This window comes from Chiroxiphia lanceolata, chromosome 16 (assembly GCF_009829145.1).
Source record: "Chiroxiphia lanceolata isolate bChiLan1 chromosome 16, bChiLan1.pri, whole genome shotgun sequence".
In the NCBI taxonomy this organism is placed as follows: domain Eukaryota; kingdom Metazoa; phylum Chordata; class Aves; order Passeriformes; family Pipridae; genus Chiroxiphia; species Chiroxiphia lanceolata.
The window spans coordinates 15,879,758-15,907,328 of record NC_045652.1 but is presented as its reverse complement, the minus strand read 5'-3'; the positions used below and the strand labels follow the sequence as shown (position 1 = coordinate 15,907,328).

Genomic DNA, 27,571 nt, shown 5'->3' with positions numbered 1-27,571 from the left:
CCGCGGGCAGTGCCCTGCGCTGCACAGCAGCACTCCGGAATCCCACAGGATTCACCACCCCACCCACCCCGCTGCCCTCCTGCAGCTGCAGCTCTGCAGGGGCGTCACACGTGGCACTGTCACTGCTCCATTAGGAAAGGGCACTGAGAGGTGCCAAGAGTTGTCTTCTCTTCCACGTGCCTGAAGAGCAGCACCCACCATCACCTCCCCAGAGCGCCCCTGTCCCGCCGTGGGCAGCCGGAGGTACCTGGGGCCGGTGCCCGCTCGGGGGCCGGGGGCGATGTCCTGTGCAGGGCAGCGTTCCCCACCTTGCCGGCAAAGCCACCGATGAGGCGGTTCTCCAGCTCTGCGTACACGGCCGACATCTGGGAAAGGGCAGAGAGCTGCTGCCGTGCCTGAATCGAGACAGGGCTTGTGGACCCCCGAGACCTGCAGTGTCCTGAGGACAGGACAGCCCCCACGGACCCACCAGTCCCCCTCTCTTACTCTTTCAAGGAGGATTTCAAGGGGCTTTTCTGAACACCGTCACTGTTCATTAATTAACTGTCTGTTGATAAGGCAGACACCAGCCTCATTAAAGGTGACTAATTGCCCAGGGAAGTGACCTCAGAGATGGGCTCCAAGGCAGTGACACTGTCAGCCAGTGGCAGGTATTTACCCACATCCTTCCCCATTCCCTTTTTCCTGCTTTCCTGTGTTAACAGTAGTGGAATCAAACTGCTGGCCCTCCCCGTGGATGCAATGGTCCCAACACACCAGCAAAGCTCTCCCCAGAGTCCCCCCCCCATCACACCATTTTGGGGTTGGGTGTCTCCGGGAGGGATGTGCCATCACCAGCCTGTCTCTCTCCAGGGATCAGGCGAACTGGGACCTCCACGGTGTCACTGCCTGGGGAAGGAAGAGGCAAACCAGTCACTCCTCTGCCTGTGCCCCCACCTCCCCATGGCTCTGGCCTATCAAAGTCCCCCTGTCTCCTGCTGGGACCCGGAGTGACCTCCCTGCCCCAGCTGCCGCCTCTGGGGGTCCCAAGGGACTGGCACGGGTGGGCCCGAGGTCAGCACAGCAGTTCCAACCTGCTCTGCTCTTCCCTCGGGGCAGCTGAGGACAGGGCTGCTCCCCACAGCTGGTGAACATCTGCCCAGCCAAGCAGCTTCCCTCCAGCACACACAGCTGTCGGATGCTCTCCGAGCTCTAATCCCAACCAGAAAGGCTCCTCAGGTTGGAATATCTCCTCTGGGAAATGTCTCAGACCCCCCTGACAGCTGAGGAACACCACATGGCCGGGAGGTCCTGGCAGGGAGGTCATGGGGAGGTCGTGGTGGGGAGGTCCTGGTCAGAAGCCGTGAGCACAGACCAAGGGCCCTTTGCCATCAGTCAAGAGAGATGGGGGATAGGCAGGATACCGTGTCCTCTGAAGGGAGGGAGGGTTTGTGTCCTGAATGTGGTTCATCAAGAGTCTCAAAGTGGCCCTGAACCATGATCTTATTCCTCACAGGGATTTCACAAATGCTGTTTTCCCTGTGAATTTGATGGGGTGTGAGAATATTCACAGGGAAGCTTTAAACTGTGTCCCCCAGAAGGGAGGGCTCAGACCAGCAGGACCAGTTCACATCCAAGCAATGGAAGGGACTGGAAACTGTTCAGCCTCAGACCAAGCACCATCTTATTCAATTGGTTATTTCAGGTTATTTCAGTGTGGAATCGCTGTCCCTGGAGGTGTTCAGGAAATGACTGGACGTGGTACTCAGAGCTCTGCTCTAGTTGACAAGGTGGTGATTGGTCAAAGGTTGGACTTGGTGATCTTGGAGCTCTTTTCCAACCTTAATTATTCTATGATTCTAACTGTTTCTGAAAACATGGATTTCCAGTCAAAGCCTCAGTGCTGGCTTTACTCTGACCTCAATCCTTTCCTCCATCTTTTCCCACTGTTCAAGCTTAGGAATAGTTCAGGCTTTTGGCTTGGGGCAGAGCAGAAAGACACCATAGGCACAATCCCCCCATCCCAGCCCCCTCCTCCCCACACCCCCATCACCCACCTGCTGCCCCCCCTTCCTCGGGGCGGGGGGTCCGGAGGCTGCCCCGGCACAGGGAGGCCCCTCGGACGGAGCTGCGGAACCGATCCTCCACCTCTGCCTCGGCTGCAGCAGGAGACACCTTTGTAAGGCAGGGCCAGACCCCACAGCTCCCCTGACCCTATCACCACAACACAGGGCCCCCCAGCCCCAAGGGACCGGGGGCTGCCATCTCCTGGTACCCACTCCCTCCATCCTACACCATCCCTGGGGAGCTGAGCAGGTTCCAGATGCTCCTGCCAGCACAGGGCAGGGATGGATGCCCAGAGATGGGACATCCAACTGCTTTTTCCAGCAGGATGGGCATCGACCAGCTCATGGGGTACATGAAACTCCAGCTGGTCCCAGCAAACTCCTTCCTGTCCTCACAGGGCAAGAGGGAAGTGGGGCCAGCACTGGAATGCTGCTGCACACTGTGTGTGCATTGTCCACATGCAGTTCAGGGTGGCAGCTTGGGGAGGCTCAGGCTTGCAGCAGGATGGAGGTACAGGAGCATGTCCGAGGGACCCGACAGAGCAGGGCTTGGACAGCCCGGCACAGACACCAGAGATCGCCGGAGTTTGGGAGCCCGGGAGAAGGACCAGCCCAAATTCAGAGATCTCTGGCAGTGCACTTCCAGGCACAGACACACAGAATGGACCAGAACAACCAGAACTTCTCATGGTCAGAGACTGCCCCGTTCACCTGAGAAACTGGGAGGAGCCAGGGACCAGCTGGGAACAATTGGGAACAATTCCAGCCTGAAACAGTCTGGGACAGAGAGACTTACTCCCGTGCTTCCCTCCTCCCCTGGCCGTGGATACCTGGCCTGTATTCCTGAAATACAGCTGCAAATTTCTTCATTTATACACTAATAAATCCTTGGGAATCTACAGCCCCTCATGCAGGCTGGGCCATGGTTCTGCACACACAAAGCAGAGGTGTCTGAGAGTGCAAACCCAGGGTGCAGGAGCACAGCATTCCATGCACAGCAGGATTGCACCAGGACTTGGAGGTAGGTGTTTATTGCTAAAATAACTGTGTTCCTCCAAAAGTCTCTCTTCAAGCAACATCTCTTTTAACTTTACTGAGTCTAAAATGAACACATCAATGTAAACAGCTGAGAGCAGAAGAATTTGGAAGCAATTAAGGGCCCAAATGCACAGATTAGACATTTCATTCCAAATTTGCCCTCAGCAAACAAACCACTGCCGAGTTTGTGCTGCCACAGAACCAGGTGATGGTGAGGGGACAGGAGGACCAGGGAGAAGGGGGATCACCAACTGCCCTCCATGTCTTTTTGGGAGAGCAGCACCTCGCTCCTCACCTCCTCCAACCACAGATGCCTGTGTGACTGCTGGGAACATCCCGAGGGACATTGTGCCACACTTACTTTACCTCTCTGATCTGAACACTGCCCTTAAACCAGATACTCCCTTCCTGGACTTCCTCACCTCTAACAACCTGAGCAGCTTCCAAAAGCCTTTGCTCCCAGAGACACCCTCTCAGGTGCCATCCCTCCTCTCCGTGCAGAGTTTCATTCCAACACCACACAGCTCCCAGTGCAACGGGACATGGGGGGACACGGCGTGTCCGTCTCGGAGCACAGGGACTTTCCTCTCACCTGCCAAGGACTTGTACCCAAGAAACCTGTCAATCTTTTGCTGGCAGTGCTCCTGCTCCTCGTACGTCAGCAGCTGGTAGATAAACTGCCAGATGACTTGCTTGGCTGGTGTGTCCAGCACCGGGTACACATCCACAATGAGAGTGTCAATGTTCCTGCAGAACGGGAGAGAGGGGGCTGGGCAGGGAGTGCATCCCCACAGCACAGTCCCCCCATGCTGCTTCCCGGGGCTCCGGCACCTCCCAGCCTGTCTCCACCGGGATCTGGGCTGCGGGATCACCTCGGAGCCTCCAGCACGAACCGATGGTTTCACAGCACAGGTGCAGGGGTTAAAAGCTGTGTGGATGTGGCACTTGGGGACATGGGTTAGTGGTGGCCATGGCAGTGCTGAGGGAATGGTTGGACTCGATGGTCTCAGAGGGCTTTTCCAGCCTAGGCAATTCCATTATCCTGAGTAAAAAGGGTGAGGAAGCACCAGAAAGCAGAGAGAAACCCTGGAAAGACCTGAATTTTGGCGAGCAGCAGGTAAGCAGGCTGAGGGGCAAATGCACCAGGGAGGGTGGCTGGGCTGGCAGCCTCCCACGACTGAAGATTTTCATCTCATTTTGGCTCTGTGGTGTGTAGAGATGGGGAAAGGGCTGTTGGGAATAGCAGGGCCGAGCACCTGATCCAGGGAGGAGGATAAAACAGCCTACGACAGGAAGAAATTCCTCCCCTGTGAGGGTGGGGAGGCCCTGGCACAGGTTGCCCAGAGAAGCTGTGGCTGCCCCATCCCTGCAAGTGTCCAAGGCCAGGTTGGACGGGGCTTGGAGCAACCTGGGAGAGTGGGAGGTGTTCCTGCCCATGGCAGGAGGTAAGACTGGAAGCCCTTTAAGATCCCCTCCAATCCAAATCATTCCATGATTTTGTGACAGGCCTCAGTAAAAGACTGCTGGAAGACCAAGCAAGGGCAGGAAACAAGGTCACTGTTGAAATCCAGAATGTGCCAGAGGACCAGTTTGGATCCCTGCAACAGGACAGGGGGCATGTGCTCCATGGCAGGACAAGGGCTCTGCAGCCACAGCCATTCACGTGCTGCTTCCAAGGGAATGCTGCAGCTGAGATGCTGAGAAGAGTGAGAAGACGAGGATGGAACATGGAGAGATTTACTGAAAGAGGTGGAACAGGATCTGCAGCTGTCAAGGACAGCTGGACAGCACGACAGCCTTCACTGGGGGGACCAAGGGATCAGGGGTGACCAAATTAACCTGAAAAGCTGAAGGGTCTGCCCTGCCCTCAGGTGGGACACTGGACAGAGACGGGCTCGTGCCCTGCGGATACACACCAGGGAACACCCAGCTGGGGACAGCAGAGCTCACTGTGACTGACCCCCAGCCCAGCTCTGCCTCTGCTGACACCAGCTCTGCCTCTGCTGACACCAGCTCTGGCCGGGCACTGCCACAGGCCGGGCACCAGCACGGGAGGAGTGGAGCTGCCATGGAGTTACCGGTGTTGGAAGAAGCCTTCCAGCGCCTTGCAGATGGTGTAACGCTCGGGTGGGGTCAGCAGGTGCTCCAGCTGCTGCGTGAAGGTCCTTCCTTGAATCTTGATGCTAGAGGGGAGAATCTCTGCAACCCACTGCAGGGAGGTGAGGGAGGAGGAGCTGCTCGGGGACTCAGGAGAGTCAGAGTCTGCAAAAAAAAATTCCGTCTTTTCTTGGTTTCTTTTGAGGGCAGTGGAGCAGTTTGAGTGCCACTGGCTCTGTACTCTGAAGGAGGTCAGATTGGATGGGGTTTGGAGCAAGCTGGTCTAGTGGAAGGTGTCCCTGCTCATGGCAGTGGGGTGGAATGAGATTATCCTTAAGGTCCCTTCCAATCTGAACCATTCTGGGATTCTGTGGTTATATGAAGCAGGGGGTTGCTGGGTTTTGTTTCTGGCACACATGCAAACGAGTTGGCATCCCAAGGCTCCTAATGTGGGATTAAGGGCAGCCCATTGCTGCTCCAGAGGGAAGAGCCAGTCCCTAATTCCTGGGTCTCTGCATTGTGGAGCAGCACCCCAACAACACACTGACCCTCCTGCCTCCACACGGCTCTGGAACCGCAGCAGCGCCCGCGCTGTGCCCTGGGCTGGGGTCCTGCTGACACCACCCCACTGCCCCACACACCCTCAGCTCCTGCTGACTCCTCACCAGCAGCGAGTAAATTATTGATCCCAGCAGCAGGATAATTATCCTGCAGAGCACAGCCCATCCACAGCCATGGGACTGCGCAGCCACCGTGGATGCACAGGGTTGGGTTACTGCGGCCAAGTACACGGCACAGACTGCACGGAGAGGACATTGCCAGGGGACACCAAGGACAATCACACAGCAGGATGAGCCCTCCTGGAGAGCAGCCAAGCCTGAGATCCAGCCTGATCCCAGAAAGCAAGGGCTGTGTGCCCCGGGGAGAGGAGCAGCCCCCAGGCAGCGCCTGAAACCTGCTGAGCCTGTGGAGGTGCTCAGCAATTCCCTCCTGCACCAGGAACTGAGGAGCTGCTGTGGGCTTTCTGCTGCTCCAGACCCTCCTCCCCACTCTTACCATTGGAGATGTTGACGATCCCCTCTTCCACCACCAAGGTGGGCATTGCCCCACTGCCCTGCAGCATCGACACCACCTTGTCGTGGGAGCAGTTCCTGCGGGCACAGCAGAGCCGGGTCAGTGCCGCCTGTCCCCGTGGGCAGCACTGTGGGCAGCACTCCCAGGAGAGCAGCAGGGAGAAGGAGCTTGCAGCTGCCTTCATTTCTCTTGGAAAAGCCTCCTCGTGCTGCTCAGAGCCGTGTTTGGGACCTGCTGTGATTCCCCTGGTTTCTCTCAGTCTTTGCTTGCTTTCACCTGAGCTGCACAGGAAGGAGCTTCCGAGAGAGAGAGCCTGGATCGTGCCCCAGGAGTGGTCTCCTCGCTCTACCTGCCCCAAGGAATAACCACAGGGATTCCTGTGGAGCTCATGGCACATGAAGCCAGTGTTCAGCTACATCCAGACCCAGAAAATGAATTTTCCTTTAAGTGACACAGTGCTGCGGGTCTCTCCTTGCCTGTCCTAATTCCACGCGATAAGAAAATGCAAGGTGAATATAAAGTGTAATTTTGTAGGCAGAAAAAAGAAAAATCTTGGTCTGCCCTTGGAGAAGGGTATGGGCTGGGCTGGGACAATGACTGCCAAAACAGGCTCAGAGGACAACCCTCAACTCATCTCCTCTATTTTCTGGCAATGCTGCATCAGCCAACAGTTTGCTGGATCAGCTGAAACGTGAGAACCTGAGCCCTGACAGAAGCAGCATCAGATGTTTAACCTTTAAATATTCATCACTCTCTCTTATCCTACAGCCTCCTCTAACCCTTTGCTCTTGGTTTTTGTGTAGAAAGACCAACCAAGGACACAGGGGCTGCTGCCCTGAGCTGGTGAGGGCCCCTCTGATTCCATTGCTTTGGTGCACAAATAATATACGGAAGAATAAACTTCTGGGTGGAAACGTGATTCCCATGTGGCTTTAAGCCTGTGATCCCACCCTGGAAGTGATTCATGGGCTGGATGGTGCTCTGCTGCTTTCTAAAGCAGGTGTTTAACATGCACAGATTAACTCAGAGAGGCTCAAATTGGGGTCTAGGGTTGGGCTGCAGTCGGGACCCCAGTCATATAGAGTGTCCTGCATTATACATCGTTATTTGCACAGAGAAATCAGAGGAGGAGCAGGGATGGAGAGAAATGCTACTCTTAGAGCAAAATTTTGTAAAAGAATATTAAAGGAAATGTCCCCACAGGGCAAAACCCCTCGTGCACCAGAGCAGACACCTCTCCAGGCCCAGCAGCTCTCATTTCTGGGGCACCAGAGTGACCCCACATGTGTGCTCAGCCCCTGCCAGCCCAGCCCCTCACACAGGGGTCCTGCAGAGCTCTCACCTCATGTCCAGACCGTTGAGGAACAGAATCCTGTCTCCAGCTTTGAGAGCAGCCTTCTCTGCCGGGCTCCCTAAACACACAGGGACAGGAGGGGCTTCAGCTGGTGGCACCTGCTTGGGAGGGGGTCCCAGCTCCCCAGCCATGCCCAGGACACCCCAGGCAGGGCACCCACTGCTGCTGGGTGTCCTGGGACCCTTCACCCAGCTGGGTGCCAGCACCCAGCCTGCACTGGGAACACTGGTGTCACGTCAGGACATTCACTGAACACACACTTTCCACTTTTCACAACAACGAGTGGATGAAGCCAAATAAATTGTATCAAAGATGCTCATTATTCCACTGGGAAAACTCCATCACAGAGCCTTGGAAAAGTCCTTTTTGCTCTTTTCTAGCAAACAGCACTTCACATTTCAAGTTCAGAGCTGAGATCAATAAATGACTTTGAATCTCATGGCTGGAGCTGTTCTTACCTGGCAGGACAGACTCGATCCACACTGGGGCATGGCCACGGAGTGTGAAGCCAAAGCTCCTGTTGCCTTTATAAACTCGCACAGTTCTGCAGGACAAAAAAGCAAATGGGATGTGAGAGTCCAAAATTTGGCCCTTGTTTCCTTCCCCAGCCCCTCCACAACCCTGTCAGCCCAGGTGTCTCCTGAGTGCTCAAGTCCCCAACACTCCCAGTGTCCCCACAAGGTCCCCTTTGATACCAAAGTCTTTCAAATGTTGTTTTAAAGTGAAATGTGGGCTAAATATACATATGTTTAAAGGAGATATATATGTATATATATATATATATCCAGTCTGTGATTCTTTATTATACAGAATTAGAGGGACAATGTGGTTTAGGGAGCAAAGGTCTCATAGGCTGAGGTGAGAGGAATTAAATTCTTCTAGGAAATTTTGGAAGGAGCACTGGGAAATCTCCCTGCTGGGAGGCTGATTGGAGCTGGGAGTTGTTCCCGCAGGGAGCTGGGGGAAGGCAGCATTACCAGCAAGATCCTGTGCTGGCAGGGAGGGAGACTGTGCTGGAAATGGGTTTTGGACAAGTCACATGGAAATTATCCTGGCAGGAAGGCAAGCTGAAGACAGACACCCTGGATTGCCCAGATCCTGCTCTCTTGTTGGTGAGACGGAGCTGGATCAGAGCAGGAGCCACGGCCAGGGCTCTGTGCCCTCCAAGGCTGCTGAGGTCTGGCCATATGGGCACGGGAAGTGGGTTAATCCCTGTGCTCCAGGGATTGTCTGTCCTTCCTCCCACGGCCTCACACCCAGACACTTGCTGGGGCAGGGCAGGACCAGCCATAGACTCACAGAATCATGGAATCGTTTAGGTTTGAAAAGACCTTTAAGATTAACAAATGCAACCATCAACCAGCACCACCACCACATTCACCACTAACCCATGTCCTCTAGTGCCACATCCACACGGTTTTTGAACCAGTGATGGGGACTCCACCACTGCCCCAGGCAGCCTGTGCCAGGGGTTGACAATCCTTTCTGTGAAGAAATTTTCCCTAATACCCAATCTAAACCTCCCCTAGCAACTTGAGACCATTTCTTCTCATTCCATCACTTGTTATCTGGGAAAACAGGCTGACTCCCACCTGGCTACACCCTCCTGTCAGCCTGCTGTCTGCTCAGGTACCCTGCATCCCACTGGCACAGCTGGGCACCCTGGATCCTGCTGGCACAGCTGGGCACCCTGGATCCTGCTGGCACAGCTGGGCACCCTGCAGCCCCCCCAGCAAGGAACCAGCACCTCCTCTCAGCCTGCTAGTGCCACCTCAGCTCACCCCAGCCAGCCCTGCAATGCTGAGGGGACCCAAAGCTGTCCCAGAGCCAGGGCGGGGCACAAACCTGCCCAGAATTTGAGAGGGAGGGGTGTTTGTTCATCCCGATCCCAGGAGGGTTTCACAGGGGACACATCCCCTTTCCTCGCGCCCCTCCCTTTCCCTGGCATCCCTCCCCCGTGCTGCCCTCCGCACCGCAGCAGGCGGTGCTGCCACGACCCGGGGGGCACCCAGGAGAGGTGTTACCTGCGGGCAGCCCCCGAGGCCACATTGCTGGTGACGAGCGAGGTGCTCTTGCGCAGGCTCTTGCTGAGCTCCTCGTGGCTGCGGGGCACGGAGCTGGCGCGGGTGGACACGAGCAGCCGCTCCTGGTGGTCCTCGCTGCGGCTGCGGCGCAGGCGGTTGCTGTGCTGCTCGCTCTTGGAGCGGCACAGTTTGCTGATCAGGCTCTGAGACACCACCTCGTCAAAGCGCTGCCGGTGCTTCTTGGGGATGAAAATCCTGGGGAAATGAGACGGGGAGTGAGGAGCGGGGCCGTGGCAGCTGTGGCACAGAGCTCCGGGTCCAGCCACGCCTGGAAAGGAAAGGCAGAACCCCTCATGTGCTCTTGACCCCAGTCCTTCAAGAGTTGTAAGTGCCAAGGCTGAGGACACCAGGGGTGCTAGGGACACCAGGGACACAAATGCACCTCTTCCCCCATCCCATGCACAGCTCCACTGGGGCAGTGATGTCAGACCCCTCCTTACAGACCTGCTTCTTCCCCAGCGCATTCTGGAACCCCCACAATGTTGTCCACCACCTCCTGCCCCAAACTCTCTGCTGGGAGCTCTGGACTTTGCTATCCTGGGCCCCTGCCATGCACATCCCCACATTCCAGCTCTCTCCACAGCCGGGCAGGAGCCTCGTGCCCTTTGGGAGATGTTGGTGCTGGAGGGGTGGGTACGGTGACGCTGCACTCAAGGGGACAGCACTGGGAACTCACTCTGTTTCAGGTCACCTCCCCTCTCCTCGCAGGAGCAGCCAAGTGGCCTTTGTGCCCCCACAGGGACCCCCAGGATGCTCAGGGGGTGCACAGGGGATGCAAAGCAGGACCCCAGGAGGGTGCAAGAAGGCCCCGTTGGCACAGCTCCCACCTTGGCCAGGGTGAACCCCCTGACCCCAGGAAGCACTTCTTTTCTTTTGCCTTCTGCCATCACAACAGCGAGATGCTGACACCTGCTCACCTACCCCTACCCTCTGTTTGCACATTTAGGGGCTTCAGGAGGAGCCCTTATCCCTGAGTGTTTCTATAGCAACCCCTCCGTGCACCTCGCAGCTGCGGTGGCTCGTTAGACAAAACCATCTCGTGGGGTTCATTAACGCTCCTCACCTCGAGCTCCCTGTGTTATCACAGCCTCACTGGGGTGTGAGCACATGTGAGCACACTCCTGGCTGCCTGGGGATCACGTCTCCCATGGGAGCAGGAACTGGGCCAAGCTGGTGTCAGAGGACCCAGAGGAATCTGCTCCGAGGGGCTGCACCAGCGGGACGCGGCTGGAGAGGCTGGGGCTGGTGGGGGGATCTCACAGGGCTCCCTTGGGCAGCTTCACCAGGGGAACACAAAAACCTGGGTGAAGCCAGAGGAGGAGGAAGGGGAGGCTTCAGATCCCAGATCTACCAGAACCAGGACATCTTTATTTCCCCCCAACAAAAGGCAGAACTCAAAACAAGAGCTGCTGCAGGAGGAGAAGACACATCACAAGCCACCCAAGGCTGGCAGATGCTCACATAGAGCATCTGGTAACAATTTAAAACAAGTAACATATTGGTGCAATTCCCAGGCGATGTGTGATTAAGCAGCAACTAGAAAAGAGTGAAACTGTGCTAACAAATAGTTCACCCAGATGTGAGCTGTGGGACAGGGCGGCCACAGCCCTGGGGCAGGGGAGGATGTGGGTCCCCCACACCTCTGCCCCAGGCTGGGCACCCACCAGGGAAAAGTCTGGGTTCCTCCCAGGCAAAATGAGCACAATCCCATTTAATTGGCCAAATTAAATCGGCCCTGCTCATTCCAGCAGAGCTGTCCCACTTTACACCAACCTCTGCTTCACCACGGGGCTGCCAGGCACCAGGATGGAGCACAGGTCCCTGCCCAGGCACGAGGACATGAGCTGCACCATCCACTGCCTTAGTGCTCCAGGTACAACGCTGCCTCAGCAAGGAGACAGCTGAGTGACTACAAATAATCCCACTAAACATGCAGAATAGTTCCCTTCTCCAAAACCTGGATGGCCCTGTGCTGCTCGGGGATCCCTGATTTCCCTGATCCCTGTGATTCAGCGGGTGCCAATGCCCAAAATGTGTGCCCAGGTCTGGTGCATCAAAGGGACCCATCAAAGACAGCATGTGGGGGGTCATTAGAGTGGATGCCTCAGGTCCAGCAGGATACCACCCATGAACCACACACTGACACTGACACCAGCACCGGCCCGGGGCAGGTGGTGCCTGGGGCTTTGCAGAATCCTGCTATCCCATGGGATAAACCTGGTTCTACCCATTGGCATGGCACAGAGGAGCAGCACCCAGCTGGGATGTCCCTCTTCCAGCCAATCCCACCGGGATTCATGGAGCAGGGATGCACCCACCTCATTTGAGGAGGTCAGCCTGGGAGCAGCAGCAGAGCCATAAAGCACTGACCTCATGCACCTCTTCCTCCTCCTGGGGTGCTCCAGGTCAGCCCTGGCTCTGTTTCCCGTTGGAGCAGGGATGGGAAAGGCATCCCCATCCCCGGGCACTGCAGCCCTTCGCCCGCTCTGGCCCGTGCAGGGTGTGCTGAGCCCCAGGGTACCAGCCCTCCTCTGCAGTGGTTTGGCACCCGCTCGGGAGGATTCCCTCTGCTCCAACACACAGATGTGAATTCAGGGCGTTTTCCAGGCCAGGAGAGGCCCCAGAGGCTCCAGCCTTCTTCACCTTCACCCCATCCCCAAAACAGCCAGGCCAGGACAGTGGCACAGTGCTGTGGGTTGGAAAAGCCTCTGCCAGTGCCCGGTGCCCATCCCCAGGGCTCAGCTCTGCTCAGGCCTCCCTTTGGCATGTTCAAACACATCTCAGTCTGTGTCACACTCGCTATTTTTCAGCTCCTGGGTGGGTCAGTGGCCGCCCACCCCCAGGCAGACAGTCCCACTCCTGCAGCCCACCCTTGCTGGGAGCTGGCTCCCCGATTTCCCAGCCCAGCACTCTGGAGAATCCCCTCTTCCACACGCACATGTCCTGTGATGGGTGCTGAGCTCACCTGGACGGCCCCACCCCAGGATGCTGAGCCTCACTGGAGCAGGATGTGTCCCCCTTGGGAGGGCAGCAGGGTCAGCTCCAGCCCTGGCTGGGGCAGGTGAAGATGCCCCAGGTTTGCTCAGAGCTCATGCTCAGCCAGGCTGGGGGCGAGGGGTCCCCGGGCCTCGCTCCATCACACCCAGCACCCCAAGACCCCTCCTCACCACCCATCCCTTGGCTGGCCTACAGCCACAGAGACAAAGCAGGCCCAGATGGGCTCTTCCTGCTGCTCCCCAGCATCCCCATCCCAATTTTTCATCTGAGCTTCGCTCGACTCCCCCCAGCAGCCTGTGCCACCACCACGGTGGGCACGGGGCAGTGGCAGGGCTGCCCCGGTGCCAGAGCAGGGTCCCCACAGCCCCGAAGGCAGCAGAGCCCTCGTGGGGATGCCCGTGGGGCACGAGGCTCTCCCAGCACCCCCCCATCCACGGAGCCCGCGCGGGGGAGCGGAGCAGGGACACGTACCGAAAATGCCGAGAGAAACTCCGGTCCTTCCCCATTTGTCAGGGTGCGTCGGGAACAAAAGGGAGATGCTTCAGATCCTCATGCAGCTGAGCCCCAGCCTCGGCTCACGCCCACGACGCGGCCGGATCCAACAACCCAACCCGCGCCAGCCGGTGCCGCCCTGGCGCGTGGCACCCCCGCGGTGCCGGGACCGCAGCCAGATGGGCCGGAGCGCCAGCGACCCACCTGGGCCCAGCCCTGCCTGCCCTCGCCTGGCTCCCGCCACCTCGCAGTGCCAGGTGGAGGTTTACCATCGACCGAGAGCCTCCGTCCGTACCCGCCGGCCCTCAGTGCCACTTCTGCCCTCCCTGCCCGGCTCTGCCCCGGCTCGCAGGCACCAGCCCTCTCCCTTTCCCTAAAAACTGCAGTCGCTGTGATTTCCAGCTGGAAGGATCTCGTAACAGAAAGGAGGGCACGGCTCGGCGCCGAACTCCGGGGGGATGCCTCCCTGGTGCTAATTAGTTGACTTCTAAAGTGCTTCTGTTTAAATTACGTGCTGCCGTAAGGGGTGAGAAACCTTAAAGGCAAACGGTGGTGGGTGTGTGGATGTGGGTGTGGAGGTGGAGCTGCCGGGCTGCACCGGGATCAGCATCAGGACCAGAGTCCTGGGCCCAAACCCCCCCAAGGAGCATCCTTTACCCCCAGGGTAGCACAGCAGTACTTTGCAGCAGGAATAAAAGATAAAACCTCATCTCTAATTTAAATAACGCCATCTTTAAGTGCAGCACTGGTGTTTGATGAAGAGGATGTGAAGCTTCCCAGAGCTGCCAACATCAGATATAATCTCCAGGTAGCAGCAAAGGAAGGAAAAATGAAAAATGTATGATTTAGCCTCAAAACAACTAGCAAAGACCTGACCTTGACTCTGTTAGTTGTGCAGAAAAACACGTCCCAGGGTGGATTAAAACACTGAGCTATGCTCGGATTATGTCTGAACTGTGCTATGGAATCAGCTACTGGTCTGGAAAAGCCCTTCTGCCCTGGCTAAATGCTAAAATTTGGCCTGTTGGCTTTACCCATGGAACAGGAATTCTGCTTGTGTACCTCAAATTCTGCTTCTCAAACCTCACGTGCACAGGAGGGGGTCACAGCCTTGCACTGGCCTCCAGCACCAGCAGCTCCCACAGCTCCCACAGCTCCCACAGCTCCGGGGGGATGTGGTGCCTCCAGACCCTCCCGCACGAGTGGGACTCGCTCCAGCCCAGCAGCAAGCACGGAGCTGTGATTTCCACGGGGGCTGCTATCCCATTATCCCGGTGCTGGGAGGCTCCATAATCACTCATCTGGCTGCAGGTGTTCTGCAGATGGGACTGTCATTATCATTAAAGAAGAATGAAGGTGCTTTTCCGCCCGGGAGTGCAGACAGGGTGGGATGCAGTGGCCATGCACTGGGGCTGGGAGCCCCTCCCAGCCCTTCCCTGGCCACCCAATTCATCCTTGGGGATAGCCCAAGACCCTCGACACCCCTCGGGGAGGTGACACCTCCCTGCACCAGCTCCAGTAGCGACTGATGGAAGATTCCCCCTGAAGCAGTGCCACAGCCCGTGCCTGGCTGGGGGTGCCCCCTCCCCATCAGCCCTGGCACCCTGCAGTGCTCTCAAACCCGGTGTCTCTGAGCCAAAACCACACTGTGCACCAGGAGCCAGTGGTTTTGTCCCTGTCCTGGCAGGGATGGGCAGCCCCACAGCTTCTGGGGACACACCAAACCGTCAAAGAAACCCCCAGAAAGACCTTTTCTGCAGCTTCCACCCTGCCTGGCATCACCCCACAGGTACTGGGGACAGCAGCCAGGTCAGTGGGTGCAGATGGGGCTCGAGGCCACCCCACCCTCATGGACAGGTCCCCAGACCCCCTGTGACACAATAGGGAAGACACAGGGCCATCTTCAGCCCATGTGCACCCTGTGTCCCACACCAGCACCCTGGGGTGCAGAGACCTGTGTCACCCCCACTTTTCAGACCACACCTGCTGCCCCCCCCACACTTTCTGCCTGGAACAGCAGCACAAAAGCAGCTTTTCCTGTTTTCTTCGAGACACTGGAAAACTTGGACCAAGCAACCACTTCCCCAAACAAAAGTTGTGACTCCAGCAGGGTGCAGGCGGGCCAGGCTGATCCCATCTGCATCCCAGCCAGACTTTGATTTGACAAAGGAAATTAATCTCCTATCAGGAGATTTTGCACTGAGGCATTTTGGTCATGACCTATTTGAACTCCACCAATAAAAAAGGAACTCACTCCCAATTGTCTCACTGGTAGCACGTTTTGTTCCCTGCTGCCCTAATTCCCTTTTTTTTGGGCAGTTGAGCATATGCTGGGCTATCAGATTAGGGATTGTTTTTAAATGGAAGAAAACAAGAGCTGCTTTTCCTCCATTACTGTCCTGCCAGTGGCTTTTCAGTGGGAGTGCTGGGGCCCTGGACAGCAGGACAGTGTCCCTGTCAGCAGCAGGGGCTCAGGGGGTCACACGTGCTGCATCAGCATCCCAGAGAGCCGGGAAGCTCCCCTCAGCCCTGCAGGAGTGGGTATGTGGAGGGGAGGGATGACAAGCAGGGAAGCAGCACAATCCATAATATATAAATCCTGATGGCTACAATGAAATTTCTTACCCAGGCACGGTCACAGATGGTTGGAGTAGTTTAATACGGGAACACGCCAAGTGATTTTATTGCCGTGCAAAACAAGCTGAGACAAATAGATTGGGAGTGTTATTAACAGGAACTCGGTGGAATTGCTCCCATAATGAGGGAACCCCTGATGGGCAGCAATTTCATCTGTGTCAGGGGGATCAGAAGTGGCTGCTCACCTTGGCCCATCATGGCACCCTCTGGCTTTCCTAAAGGAGAAAGGGGCAGGAGCAGGGGCTGCTCGGGAAGCAAACGGAGCACAACCTAAGCAGTGAAGTACAAACTACCCCCAACTATCCTCCCTGCAGCACTGAAGCACAACATGACTTGCAGGAGATCCAAGACAACGTCTCACAGTCCGAACAGCCCCAGAGTTATCCCCCAAGGATGTGGCCAGGGTGAGGGGCTGGATGTCACACACATCCCCCTGTTCCAATCCAGGTTACCAGGACAGTATCTGTGTAACCATCACTGCCGGTGGTTTATTCACCAGCAATGTGGGTTGGGGGGGAGGAGGGGATCTGGGTTTCCCACCAATCCTGCTGCAAACAGATGTTTTTCACCTAAACAGTGCTGCCAGAAGCTGGTGCATCTCTGGTACTGCCTGGAAAACGTGCTGTTCAATGGGAGACGGTGCCCAGGACAGCGGGGTGGGAAAGTACCACAGCCCTGGGAGATGCCAGAGGGGATCCTGCTGTCCCACTCAGCTTGGAGGGTCACTCTGAGCCCCAGAGCCCAGGGATGAACCCTGGGGTGGTTGTGCCAGCACTGCAGAGCACTGGGTGCAGAGCTGGTGCCACTGGAATCGCAGCTCTGCCCTGCTTTGAAACCAGCTCAGAAATAAGAGCAGCGCTGAGAGACGCACACCCCTGGGACCCCGACCTGCCCAAAATAACCCCCTCCCCTCCCCAGGTCGGTGTGGGGCACAGACAGGCCCTGCACACACATCCCCAGCACACACATCCCAGCACACACAGCCCTGGCACACACATCCTGGCACACACAGCCCCGGCATGGCTGAGGGGAGCAGAGGAGACAAACCCGGGGCCAGACCCAGCCTCTGGCATTGCAGGTGATGGAATAACCCAAATCAGAGCTTCCCTCTCCCGGCAGAGCCCCTGACCGGAGCAGCTCTGAGCCAACACGGATGCTAAGAGTTAATTAACTTCCAGCACCCCTTGTTTTTGTGGTGCCAGGAGTTGCTAGATTCCAGAATGGACCTGATTTAAACCCATTGCCCTCACTCCCAGGAACGGTGCGCTTGTTACTCACCCGAGACAGCTCATCTTCCCCCCTGGCAGCCGGATTTCAGCATCCTTGAGCAGAACTACAACTGTGCACTTTGCCTACACACATCAGCCATATGGGCAGGGGATGGGAGCGGGGAGGACCCGGCGCAGCACGTGCATTATCCCTGCTATCCACAACCAAGCAGATGAAAAAATGTCAGCAAATTAAAATCGGCAGGAGCTTAATTCTGGGCAAATGGGATGAAATCCATTTGAGATAAAAAGAAAGAAAGAAAAAAAAAATCCAGTACTGGAAAAGCCCAGCTCGAGGACGTGTCTGCAGCACCGGCTGGATCTGTGTGCTGAGTCGGGGGGTCTGGGGTTATGCTGAGCAGCAGCACTTTGCAGGGAGCACGTTAAAGCCTGGGGGGAGCCCAGGGAGGGGACAGCAGGGAGGGAGGACAGCCGGCAGCAGCAACAGCCCGAAAATAAATACAGCTGGTGCAGAGGGAAGATCCAATCAGGCCAGCGCGAGGGTCAGCGGGAGACGGGGACGTACCGGCCGCTGGCTCTGCATGGCAGGGGACACACGGACACCCGCGGCCACCACCGTGTGCCCACAGCGGGGCTCGGGCAGCTGCCCGGGGCCGGGGGATCGGGGGAACCCTTAGTGGCATCAGCCCAGCATTGCCCCCAGCATCGCCCCACCATCCCTGCCCGTCCCTGGCCGATGGCACTCCCATTACTGGATGGAAGTGGCTCACCCAGCCCTCCGAGGGCTCCTCTCCTCCAGGCTCTGCAGGGTGAGGCCACGGTCTGGGCTGTGTGGGACTGCCCCCCACATCCCGGGTGGAAAGAGCTCACGGAGAGCTGGGCACAGCCTCGCAGGGATGCCGATGGATACCCCCCTGATCCCAAGTCCTTCATGGGGTGTCCCACAGGACAAGCCCCAGGACACTCCCTGGGTCAGCTCTGATGGGCTCTGCTCACCTGAATGCACCCACACCCTGCCCGAGGGTGGCTGCCCTGTGCCCTGGGGACAGCACAACAGCCACACCAGCACCCCCACACTGGCACCCCACTCCTGGGCACGGCATCAGAGCTGGGACCCCCCTGCATGGACCCCCACGTGGCACAGACCCCAAACCCCCTCCTCAGTCACCAATGGACTGAACCCGTTTGAGCCATGTGGAAATCAAGGAATTTACAGCACCTCTAAATCCAGAGCACCCGGGAGCCCTCACCACCTTCAGTGAGAGTAAAACACGGAAAGCTCTTTCTGGGAAGCAAACTCGTCAGACAGACGGGAGAGCCCGGGATCAGCACCTGGGATCAGGCATGGCAGCACACACAGCACTGCCCCCCAGTACCCACAGCTGGGAAACCTGGTCTCCAAAGCACCTTTTTTTTATTTTCCTGACTTCATTTCATTAAGATTATATGGTAAATCTTTTCCCTGAGCTAAATATTTCATTTCCATTAAACCCAGATTAGCTGCCTGATCTGGGCGCCTTTTGCCCAGGCCCTGGCGTTAACATTTCACACGAGGGCATGGGCCAACCAGGGGGGTTGACCCCGTTTTTTGGGGTGCTGCCCTACAACATCCTGGGGTGGGTATGGGGCAAGCTCTGCTCCCCTCGGGGGGACAGCGGCACCAGCTCCAGCCACGCTCCCCTCACTGACATGGGGATTTCTGGCATGGGGACACCCTGGGGGGAACCTGCTGTGCCCCCCACAGAGGGGCTTGGGTCCAGAAGAAGATTTGGACACTTACTCAAATCCCCTCTGTGGGGGGAAGTAATCCCGTATAATTCCCTGAGGATGATGACAGAGGGGATAGTGAAGGCATTCGAGGCATTTCCATGGATCTTGCTGGGGAAAAGAATTTTCCTGAACTGTGGGGGTGGGTTTCTTTTTTGATTTAGTTCAGGGTGATGGCTCAGACCTGGCTCGGTGCCATCCACCCCTGCCCCCAGCCCCAGCTGTTTGCAGGCTGGGTCCCTCCAGGATGCCCAGTGGGGACAGGACAGCCTGGACCTGGGCGCCTGGACAAGGTGGATATGGGGAGATGATGGTCCCCTCTGCACCCTGGCTCTGCAGGGGTCTGTGCCATCATCCCCAGGTGTGGGGGGCTGTAGGGGACCCACATGCAGTCACAGCAGAGCAGTGGGACGCTGCGTGACAGGGCCACCGACCCGCTCCCCCCGTCCTCCCAGCGCCAGCCCGGTGGAGACCCCGGCACCGGGGCGTTGTTATGGAAACTGTAATATCTTACAATTCCACTGATTAAAGCAGGAATTGGAAAGCCGGGCCCGGAGCGGGGCCAGATGGAGACCTGATTCCCTAATGGCCATCGTCTCAGCCTGGCCATAATCCCACCACGTGTCCCTGTGCCAGCACCAGCTCTGTCCCCAGTGCCAGCCACGCTGCGGAAGAGCAGCAGATCGGCTGCACCGGCTGCACCCCCTTGGCACGGCTGCTGCTCCAGGGGCTCCAGAGGTTCTGGGGACCCGGAGCCCCAGGGGAGCATTGCCAGAGCACCCTGGGATGTGCAGCCCCTGCCCAGCAGAGCTCTCCCAGCTGCTCCTGCTGCTGGAGCTTCGGCAGCCCTGGCTGAGCCCTCGCCAGCCTCCAGCTCTCACCCTGCAGAACTCAGTTTATTTTTCGGCCACGCTCTTGGAGAATCTCCAGTGGTTCTGCAGCTAATCCCATCTCCCTTCCCAACAACAGCCAGGAATGGGAGCCCTGTCCCCTGCTGCAGGCAGGGGTGGTGGCTCTGTGGGGCCCGTGACCATGGCTCCTGGTAGGGGGGATGTCCACCCATCCGTCCTGGGCAGAACAGCCACCCAGGCTGGCAGGCACAGGGATGCCAGGCTGAGATGCCACCAAGCTCAGCTCAGCTGTCCCTTGATAAGGGAGCTGGCATCCTCCCTGCAGGATCCTCTCAACCCCTTCCCAACAGGAACCTCCCAACCCATGCGTGCACCGCTCAGCGCTGCTCACCCGTCACGGGGGGCAGAGGGATGGATGCCCATGGTTTGATGGCACCACGGCAGCAGGGAGGTGGCACCTCGTACCTGATGTTGTCAATGAGGTGCTGGTGGGACTCCTGGGTGAGGACCATGCAGAGGGCATAGGCCAGGCACTCCACCTTCCTCTCGGCCGCGTACTGCTTCAGCACGGTGAACACCCTCTCCTTGAGCTCTGGCTGGTCTCCGAGGATGTCGTCCACCTGCCACGTGGGAGCCAGGAGAGGAGAGGGAAGGGGCCCTGAGCAGTGGAACTGTATGCACGGAGGAACATGCCACGTATGCACGGAGGAACTGCCAACTCCCTGCACCACCTGCTCAGCACACGAGGAGGGAACCACGCAGGGAGGAGAGGGAACTTCGGACAGCAGCCCATCACACAGCACTGCTGGAGTCTCACACACAACCCTGGAACTGCTGTTCCAAACATTTCACCAGGACAGTGGCATGACCCCAAACCCCACACTTTCTGGGTCACAAGTGGCCCCACAGGAGTGGCTCTGGCAGAGCAGGGATGGGATCAGTCTGGAGTCTGCCTGGCAGAGGACACTGCAATGAGCTTTTGGAGCTATTTAAGCTTCATACTTCATCTATCACTCCCTGATGCCCTGCACTGTCCTGCCTTTAGTGCTGGGAAGCTGCTGGGAAATGGGGAGAGGGAGTGTGAAGGTGAGCATCAGCCCTGGAAACAGCACTGGCAGCTCCCACTTGCTCTCGTGTCCTCTCCACCTGCCACAGGCAGAGTAATTACCTAATTACTATCGAGCCAATTACCCTGCATGGGACCCTCCTTATGTACCTCTTCCCAGGCTGGGGGGCTGTCCCTTTTCCTTGGGCAGTGGGAGCTGGTCCCTCATCTGGAGCATGTGCCCAGAATGCAAGAACTCCCTGTGAGTGCCCCACCACACCTGTGTGTGTTTGATTTTCCTTCAAGGGGATGTTTTTGTGCTGACAGCAGGTGTAACTGCTGGGTTTAACAGTAGGAAGCAGAGAGGAGCCCCTCACCCTTGCCCAGGGCACTGGGGAGGGTGTGCAGGGCTCTGTGTGCACCCCTGTGGTGGTACTGCCAGGGAGCCAGCAGGCATCACCTGCCCGGGGAAGGGGGAGAGCCATTCCTTCCAGGTGCTTGTCCCACTTGGCAGCTCCCTGGGGAGGCCAACAGCAGCACCGTGACCCCAGCACAGCCCCCCCGGCTCTGCGCAGGCACCGCGGCAGCGCCGGCAGCAGCAGCACTTCAAGGTCACCAAATCTGGGGCAGCCACGGCAGCAGCATCCCCTGGGCAGGCTCGTGTGTTTCTCAGTTCCTGAGTCCAGCACAGGAACGACAGCCCGTGGTGTTCCTGGTGGGATGCATCCCAGAGGGCTGCTCTTAAATTTTTGCCTGGGCTGAGATTGCAGGGTGGGTGGGAATCACAGAATGATTAAGGTTGGAAAAGACCTCCCAGACCGTGGAGTCCAACCTGTGACCGATTCCCACCTTATCCCCCAGCCCAGAGCACTGAGTGCCACATCCAGTCATTCCTTGGACACCTCCAGGGATGGGGACTCCACCACTATGGGGGTGCTGACACCCTTCATGTGGCCCCCAGAGTGTCCCCGAGCATGCAGGGGACAAGAGGAGATGTAGACCTGGGACTGAGACCATGATCACCTCCATTGCCTCCTGGTGATGCCCTCAGGTTACTGGGACACTGGACCAGCCCAGCTCCAGCCCTGCCCCAACACTGCTGATGTGGCCACTGCTCCGTCTGCCAGGCAGGTGTGACTCAGCCCAGGGCTCCACAGAACGAAGGAGGCTGGGAAAAAGTGACCTGTGGGCAGTGCAGGTGTGAAACACGAGCCACCAGCACCCTCTGACCTTCCAGCCTGGTGCTGGCTGTCGGCAGCCCCTGCCAGAGCTGAGCTCCCAGGAAAGCAAGGGGGTCAGGCACCCCTCTGGGTTTGTTATTTTCTACCTCATATGAAACAAATGAAGCCACTTCAAACATCTGCCCTGTTCATTCCCTCTAGAGAGGCATTTGCCAGCTGAGCTGTGCTCCAGCACCCAGAAGCCAGTGGCACAATGCTCCGTTCTCTGCAGTCCTGTTTCTGTCCAGGTCCTCTGGGGTTGTCACAGGTAGCTTTGCTCAGCAGGGCAGGGAGGTGGCAGAGGTGTTGTGGGTGCTCATGCTCAGCAGTGAAGGGAGGAGACAGAGACTGATCAGGTATTTGCAGCACTATAACAAACTTGCTCTCCCGTGGTCACCCAGGAATCTTTTGCTTGGCTTAATGTGGCTTCATGAGATGGAGGTGGATGGAACAACCTCCCCTCCTCGATGATCTCCTGTAATCAGCAGGTATCTGTTTCCCGTGCCATGCTCAGCCCTATGAATCCAAACCTCAGCGTGTATTTGTAAATCTTTAATGTAGAAGCTGACTGAGGGGATTTGCCTGATACCCACAAATCTCTTTATGGATGTCTTGTTCCTTTATTAACTTGGGATCAAAAAAAAACCCCACCAGCCTGGTTATTTTCATAACTGCATTTTAAAAGGCTACTTTGAAATGGAAATTAGAAAGATTGAAAAAACAAGTGTGATCAAATTTATAATTAGCACGAGGCAATGTGTTTGGTAAAACACCCACTAGGAAACTTTCGGGAACACAATGAAGATGTAATCACATTGATGTTTTCTCTTTTGCAACAAAGTAAGAACTAAAATGTCTGCAGGGTGACAGGCTCAGACTTTGAAGGGACATCCAGACATGAAGCAGAGCAGGATCTGCCCCTGTGAGTTTCCCCAACACTTGTAATGCAAAGGAATGAGTACTTCGGGTCACCCCCAGGGGATCTCCAAGCTCTTCACACCATCCATCTGTTCTCCCAAGTAATTCTCTCTGGTGTTCATGCCCCAAATCCGCACCCCAGGTTGGTGACCCAGCCAGGAGCATCCCCCCATCCAAGCACACTGCTAAATGGAAGAATCTCCAGACCTCGGCTCAGAGGGTGCCCAGCGCCCCAGCCCTCTCCCCATACCCGGCCTTACCTTCCTGCTGAATTCCTGCGCTTTCTGCCTCCTGTCCCTGCGCACGGCATCGCCGCTGCCCGCGGGGTCCCTCGTGGTTGCCCCGCGCTGTGGCCGCAGCAGCCCGAGCCGCAGGGCCCGCCCGCCGCACGACCCCGCCAGGGCGGCCGCCGCCTCCGGCAGCATCACCGGCATCCCATCGACCTCCAGCACGTAATCCCCCGGCTCCATCCCGCAGGCCGCAGCGGGAGACTCCGGGCTGACGGTGGCCACTCGCGGGGGGCTGCCGCTCGCCAGCTCGAAGCCGAAGCATCCCCGCGGGCCGGGCGGGAGGCTGGCGCGCTGCAGCCGGGACACCACGCCGATGCTCGGGGGCACGTTGCCGCAGCTCCGGGCCAGCGCCAGCAGCGCCTCGCAGCCCAGCTCGGACACGGGCTGGCCCTCGATCTCCAGCACCTCGTCCCCCGGGCGCAGCCCCGCCCGCGCCGCAGCGCTGCCCTCCTGCACCCGCAGGATGTAGCACGGGCCGCAGCCGCCTATCTGGAAGCCGAAGGACTCGGGCCAGCCCTGGTTGGTTGCCGGCATGGCTGTGACTGGAAAAAAGAGGGAAAGAAAGGAGTTGTGGTGGTTTTCCCGCCCCTAAATCGTTCCTGTAGATGCCATGTGGATCCCATGGCACGGGGGGTTCTAGTCTGTGCTGTGCCCTCCTCACTGCGGGAAGAAATGCCCCAAGATACTGGATTTGCCCTAGATTTCCCTAAAATAACAGCCTTTATTCTTCTATCACTGGCTGCTGGCAGTGCCATTAGCAGTGAGGAGGCCACGTTGGCTGGAAAGGTTGGGGCTACACATGGCACCCAGACCACGGCCTGGCACAGCCTCTGTCTCTCCTGTCAGTGGCACCCACCTACCCCCTCTGCCCTGGAGGTGTATTTAGGCATCTGCTTGTGTTTATTTCTCTGGAAAAATGCTTATTTAATTTTCCTGGCAAAGCATATTAATGAACAGATGATCCAAGGACTTAAAACCACCTGATTTTAACCAGCTCTTCTCAACACTCAGTATTTTAGCTGTTTGCAACTATAAAATTACTGCAAATTCATTAGAATTTGCCAGATCCTCTCAGCTCTCCCCGGAGCATTTCTTTGTGCCTCCCTGTCCTGTGTATGGATTGTCCTGATCACAGCATCCTGAAATGGCAAGATGAGGATTTTCAGAAGGACTTGTTTGTGATTCATGAGAAGGACTCAGACAGGCTTCATGGATGCTCAAGGAGAAATCGGGCACATCAGCCCTGAACATCTGCAGGAGCTGTCTTTGCCCAAGGTAGATCTGACCAGCTGATGTGCACAGTGCACTTGGGTGCCCTTTCCATGCTGCTCATGCCCAGATGACCTCACTGTGGTCCCTTCCAACCCTCCCACTCTGTGACTCTGTGATGTGCTGACCCTCACTAAAATGATCCCATCTGTCTGTAAAAATGCTTTTTACTCCCATGTTTATTCCATCTGTGTTACTGAACACACATTAAGCTCTTTCAAAAATGAAACCAAGCTGTTTGACCTGGACAAATTGTCTTACAAGCTGTGAAGACTCAGCATCGCTCAAGAAAACATCCTCAGGAACACACGTTTGGTGCTCTTCAGATCAAAAAGCCTCAAAGAGGCACAGAGCCCAGCAGCAGCCTCAAGGCAGCTTTTGGGGTGTCCCCCCCCCACGCCTGGGCAGCCCAGGAGGTCCCAGTTTGCTCTGGTCTGTGCTACTGCCAGCACAACAAAGGCATCCCTTCACCCCTTCACCTCACCTCTGCTGGGGCAGGTGGCTCTCTGGGCTCTGATCTGAACGACCAAAGACATTTCTTCTGCTCTTTAGACCTGGAAAATCTTGCTCAAAATTCACTGCTGCTGAAAACACTGTTTAATACCCAATTGCAGACGAGGGAGAAGAAAGGAGCTCTTCTCATGCCCATATTCAGCAGAGAAATACGGCCCAGCTTGCTGGGAGAGCAGGATTGTGAGGATGAGCAGGGAATGAGGCATCACCACAGAAATCTGGGTTCACAACCTGAGTCTGCTCTGCTGTTTCAAACAGCTGCTTCAGGCTGTGTTAGAGGGCACTACAAGTGCCACGTTCATCAGAAGATATTAATAAGGACCAATACACTGTGACTAACATTGTAAGTGTAATAATCTCATCCTCCTTTGTGCAGCAGTGCTGGTCAAATACTACCTAAAAATTAGGGACTACGGTTATTATTTAAAGAGAAAACAAAGCTGTTTTCCACATTAACAGTGTGGATGTCAAGGACCAGAAGGGAAGAGCTGAGGGTGAAGCATGGGACAGCAGTGGGATGAAATCCATCTGCGACCAAACACCATCCCTGGGGCTGCTGAGCACAAGTTTTGACAGCTCCAGCAAGAGCCCAGTAAGCTCTGGGACAGCTCCAGCCCCACTGCTCCGGGCTGAGCTCCGGGGAAAAGCCCAGCAGAGCAGCGGGGAGCTGCACCCCCCTTCCACCTCTGCGCCCGTCGGCTCGAGCACTTACAGAAGTCTGCAGCCATCCGAGCGAGCCGGGGGCTCTCACCGGCAGCAGGTTTGTCCCACTAAGGGGTCGAAGCTTTCTCGATTCTCCTCCATCACCCCTAGAAGCCAGTCCCACCTACCCGCAGGGCTCCCGGGAGCATCTTCCCGGCTCCCCCGTCCTCGCTGTAGCCCTCGGAATTCGGGCCCAGCCCTCGCCGGTCTGGGGGTGGCAGAAACGGCTCCTGCACCAGGGCAGGGGGTGGCTGCCCCTTCCTGCACTTCTCACGGGAGCCCTGCGCCCTTCTGGCCGCTCCGGGTCAGCGCCAGACACGCACTAAGGTCTTTCTTGCCTTTTCCTTTCCTAATTAACCTTATTTCCATCGCAAAGAGAAGCCTGGACGGAGTAATTGCCGTGCTCGTCCTGGCTGAGCCTGTTGCTGACCTGAGCCTGCAGATCTGGGGGGAATTAGGAGCTGGAAGGAGGGAAAACAGATTAGCGCCCGTGGAGGGAAATCCTTTACCCACAGGGCAAATCTGAAGCGACAGCACTTTGCAAAGCAGCAGGGACACAGCGCCGGGGGGACCTGGGAGTGCTGGGACCTCGCTGGCAGTGCGAGTTGGACACCGGGATTTTGGGAGTACAACCAACACGCGGTTTGCTGCAGGGTTATGGGGGACTGGACCAACTTCGGGGCTCACCAGGAGAGCTGTCCCCATCCAGGCTGCTCCAGGCAGGACAGCAGGGGGCCCTCACAGCTGAGTATTTGGCCGCAGGGCCCCCCGTGCTGACACCGACTGTCCCTTAAGCTGCTATTTCTGATTTTCTCCTCGGCTTCCTCAGCACTCAGGAATCCCAGGGCTTAGCACACTAAGAGGTTTTAGGGAATTACACGTCCTGCTGTGGCACCATCTCTTCGTGGACCACACAGCAAGCCAGCCTTCCCTTGGCTCCAGCGTGGGCTGTGCAGTGTTGGGAAAGGTGGGAAACAACCTCCCCAGGGAAACCTGGGAGAGCTGACATGGGATCAGGTAAAGCCTTAGGATGGAGAGCTGCAGGGACCTGCTCTGCCCAGCCTGAGGGTGAGCAGGATGTGCTGGAGGGTCTTCCTCCCACTCGTGCCCTTCATGGTCACTGCTGCAGGGGATTGGAGCCCTCTTTCCTCCCACTCCTCCTCCTCCTCCTCCTGTCCTCTCCAGCTCCTTTCTGGCAGGTTCTCCTGCACAGATCTCCCTGAGCAGTGATCCCCAGGCGTAGGGGATCTGCCCTCCTGTGCTGACACAGACACACACACTCCTCCTACAAACCTCAGGGCATCTCCCACTATTCCCTGCCCAATAGACAAAACTGCAATGAATTCTTTTTTTCAGCCAGCAAAGTAATTGCTTCTTTCCCCCTCCCATCGCCCCATTTTTAAGTGACTTGAGCATTTTAAACACTGACAGTGAATTTTAATCCTTGCAAGAACAGAGTTCTGGGTTCCCAGGCTAGTGGAGATGGTTTCCTCGAAGATCTTCTGCCAGATTTTGACCAGCCAAGACTTTTTAAGTCATTTTCACAGTGTTTGGACTGAATGAGCTTCATCTCTCTGTGTCTCAACCTCTCTTAAGGTATTTGCTGGCAGGTTTGTCCTTGGGCACAGCCAGTGAGGGCACCAAGAGTGGACAAGCTCCTCAGAGGTGCCGGTGTCAGTGCCAGTGGTGCCCTCCCTGCAGCTCCTGCCCTGGCTGTGCCCAGGGGCCTTGGCACACAGACCCTGCCTGTCCACCCACAAATAACCCACCACGTGCCCACCCCCATCCCTTCTGTGCTGCCAGACTTGCCAGGTGACACCCAAGGTCCCAAACCAACCTGTTTCTGTACCTGCAGAAATTTTGATGCCTCAGTAGGATGGGAAAAAATGGCTTTTCCCCTCCAACCTCCATCAGGAACCGAGTGTCTCAGGCTGCACGCCGAGCGAGCT

General features: G+C 57.0%; 1 protein-coding gene across 5 annotated transcripts in view; it reads right to left on the bottom strand.

Annotated features, from left to right (window-relative positions):
• GRID2IP (Grid2 interacting protein) overlaps positions 1-27,571 on the bottom strand; it is a 37,630-nt gene extending 10,059 nt beyond the window's left edge. For 2 of the 5 annotated variants that reach the window (XM_032703785.1, XM_032703787.1), the window contains exons 1-10: positions 17,097-17,508; positions 9,633-9,887; positions 8,067-8,152; positions 7,597-7,666; positions 6,237-6,331; positions 5,162-5,345; positions 3,676-3,830; positions 2,037-2,138; positions 794-888; positions 248-365 (exon numbers count right to left, since the gene is read on the bottom strand). In XM_032703785.1, the coding sequence (XP_032559676.1) occupies positions 248-365; positions 794-888; positions 2,037-2,138; positions 3,676-3,830; positions 5,162-5,345; positions 6,237-6,331; positions 7,597-7,666; positions 8,067-8,152; positions 9,633-9,887; positions 17,097-17,110 (1,174 nt within the window). In that variant the 5' untranslated portion in view covers positions 17,111-17,508. Of the gene's footprint in view, positions 1-247; positions 366-793; positions 889-2,036; positions 2,139-3,675; positions 3,831-5,161; positions 5,346-6,236; positions 6,332-7,596; positions 7,667-8,066; positions 8,153-9,632; positions 9,888-13,160; positions 13,283-17,096; positions 17,509-20,130; positions 20,286-23,108; positions 23,681-27,471 lie in introns of those variants that run through there. The other 3 variants (XM_032703783.1, XM_032703784.1, XM_032703786.1) reach the window with 2 other exon arrangements.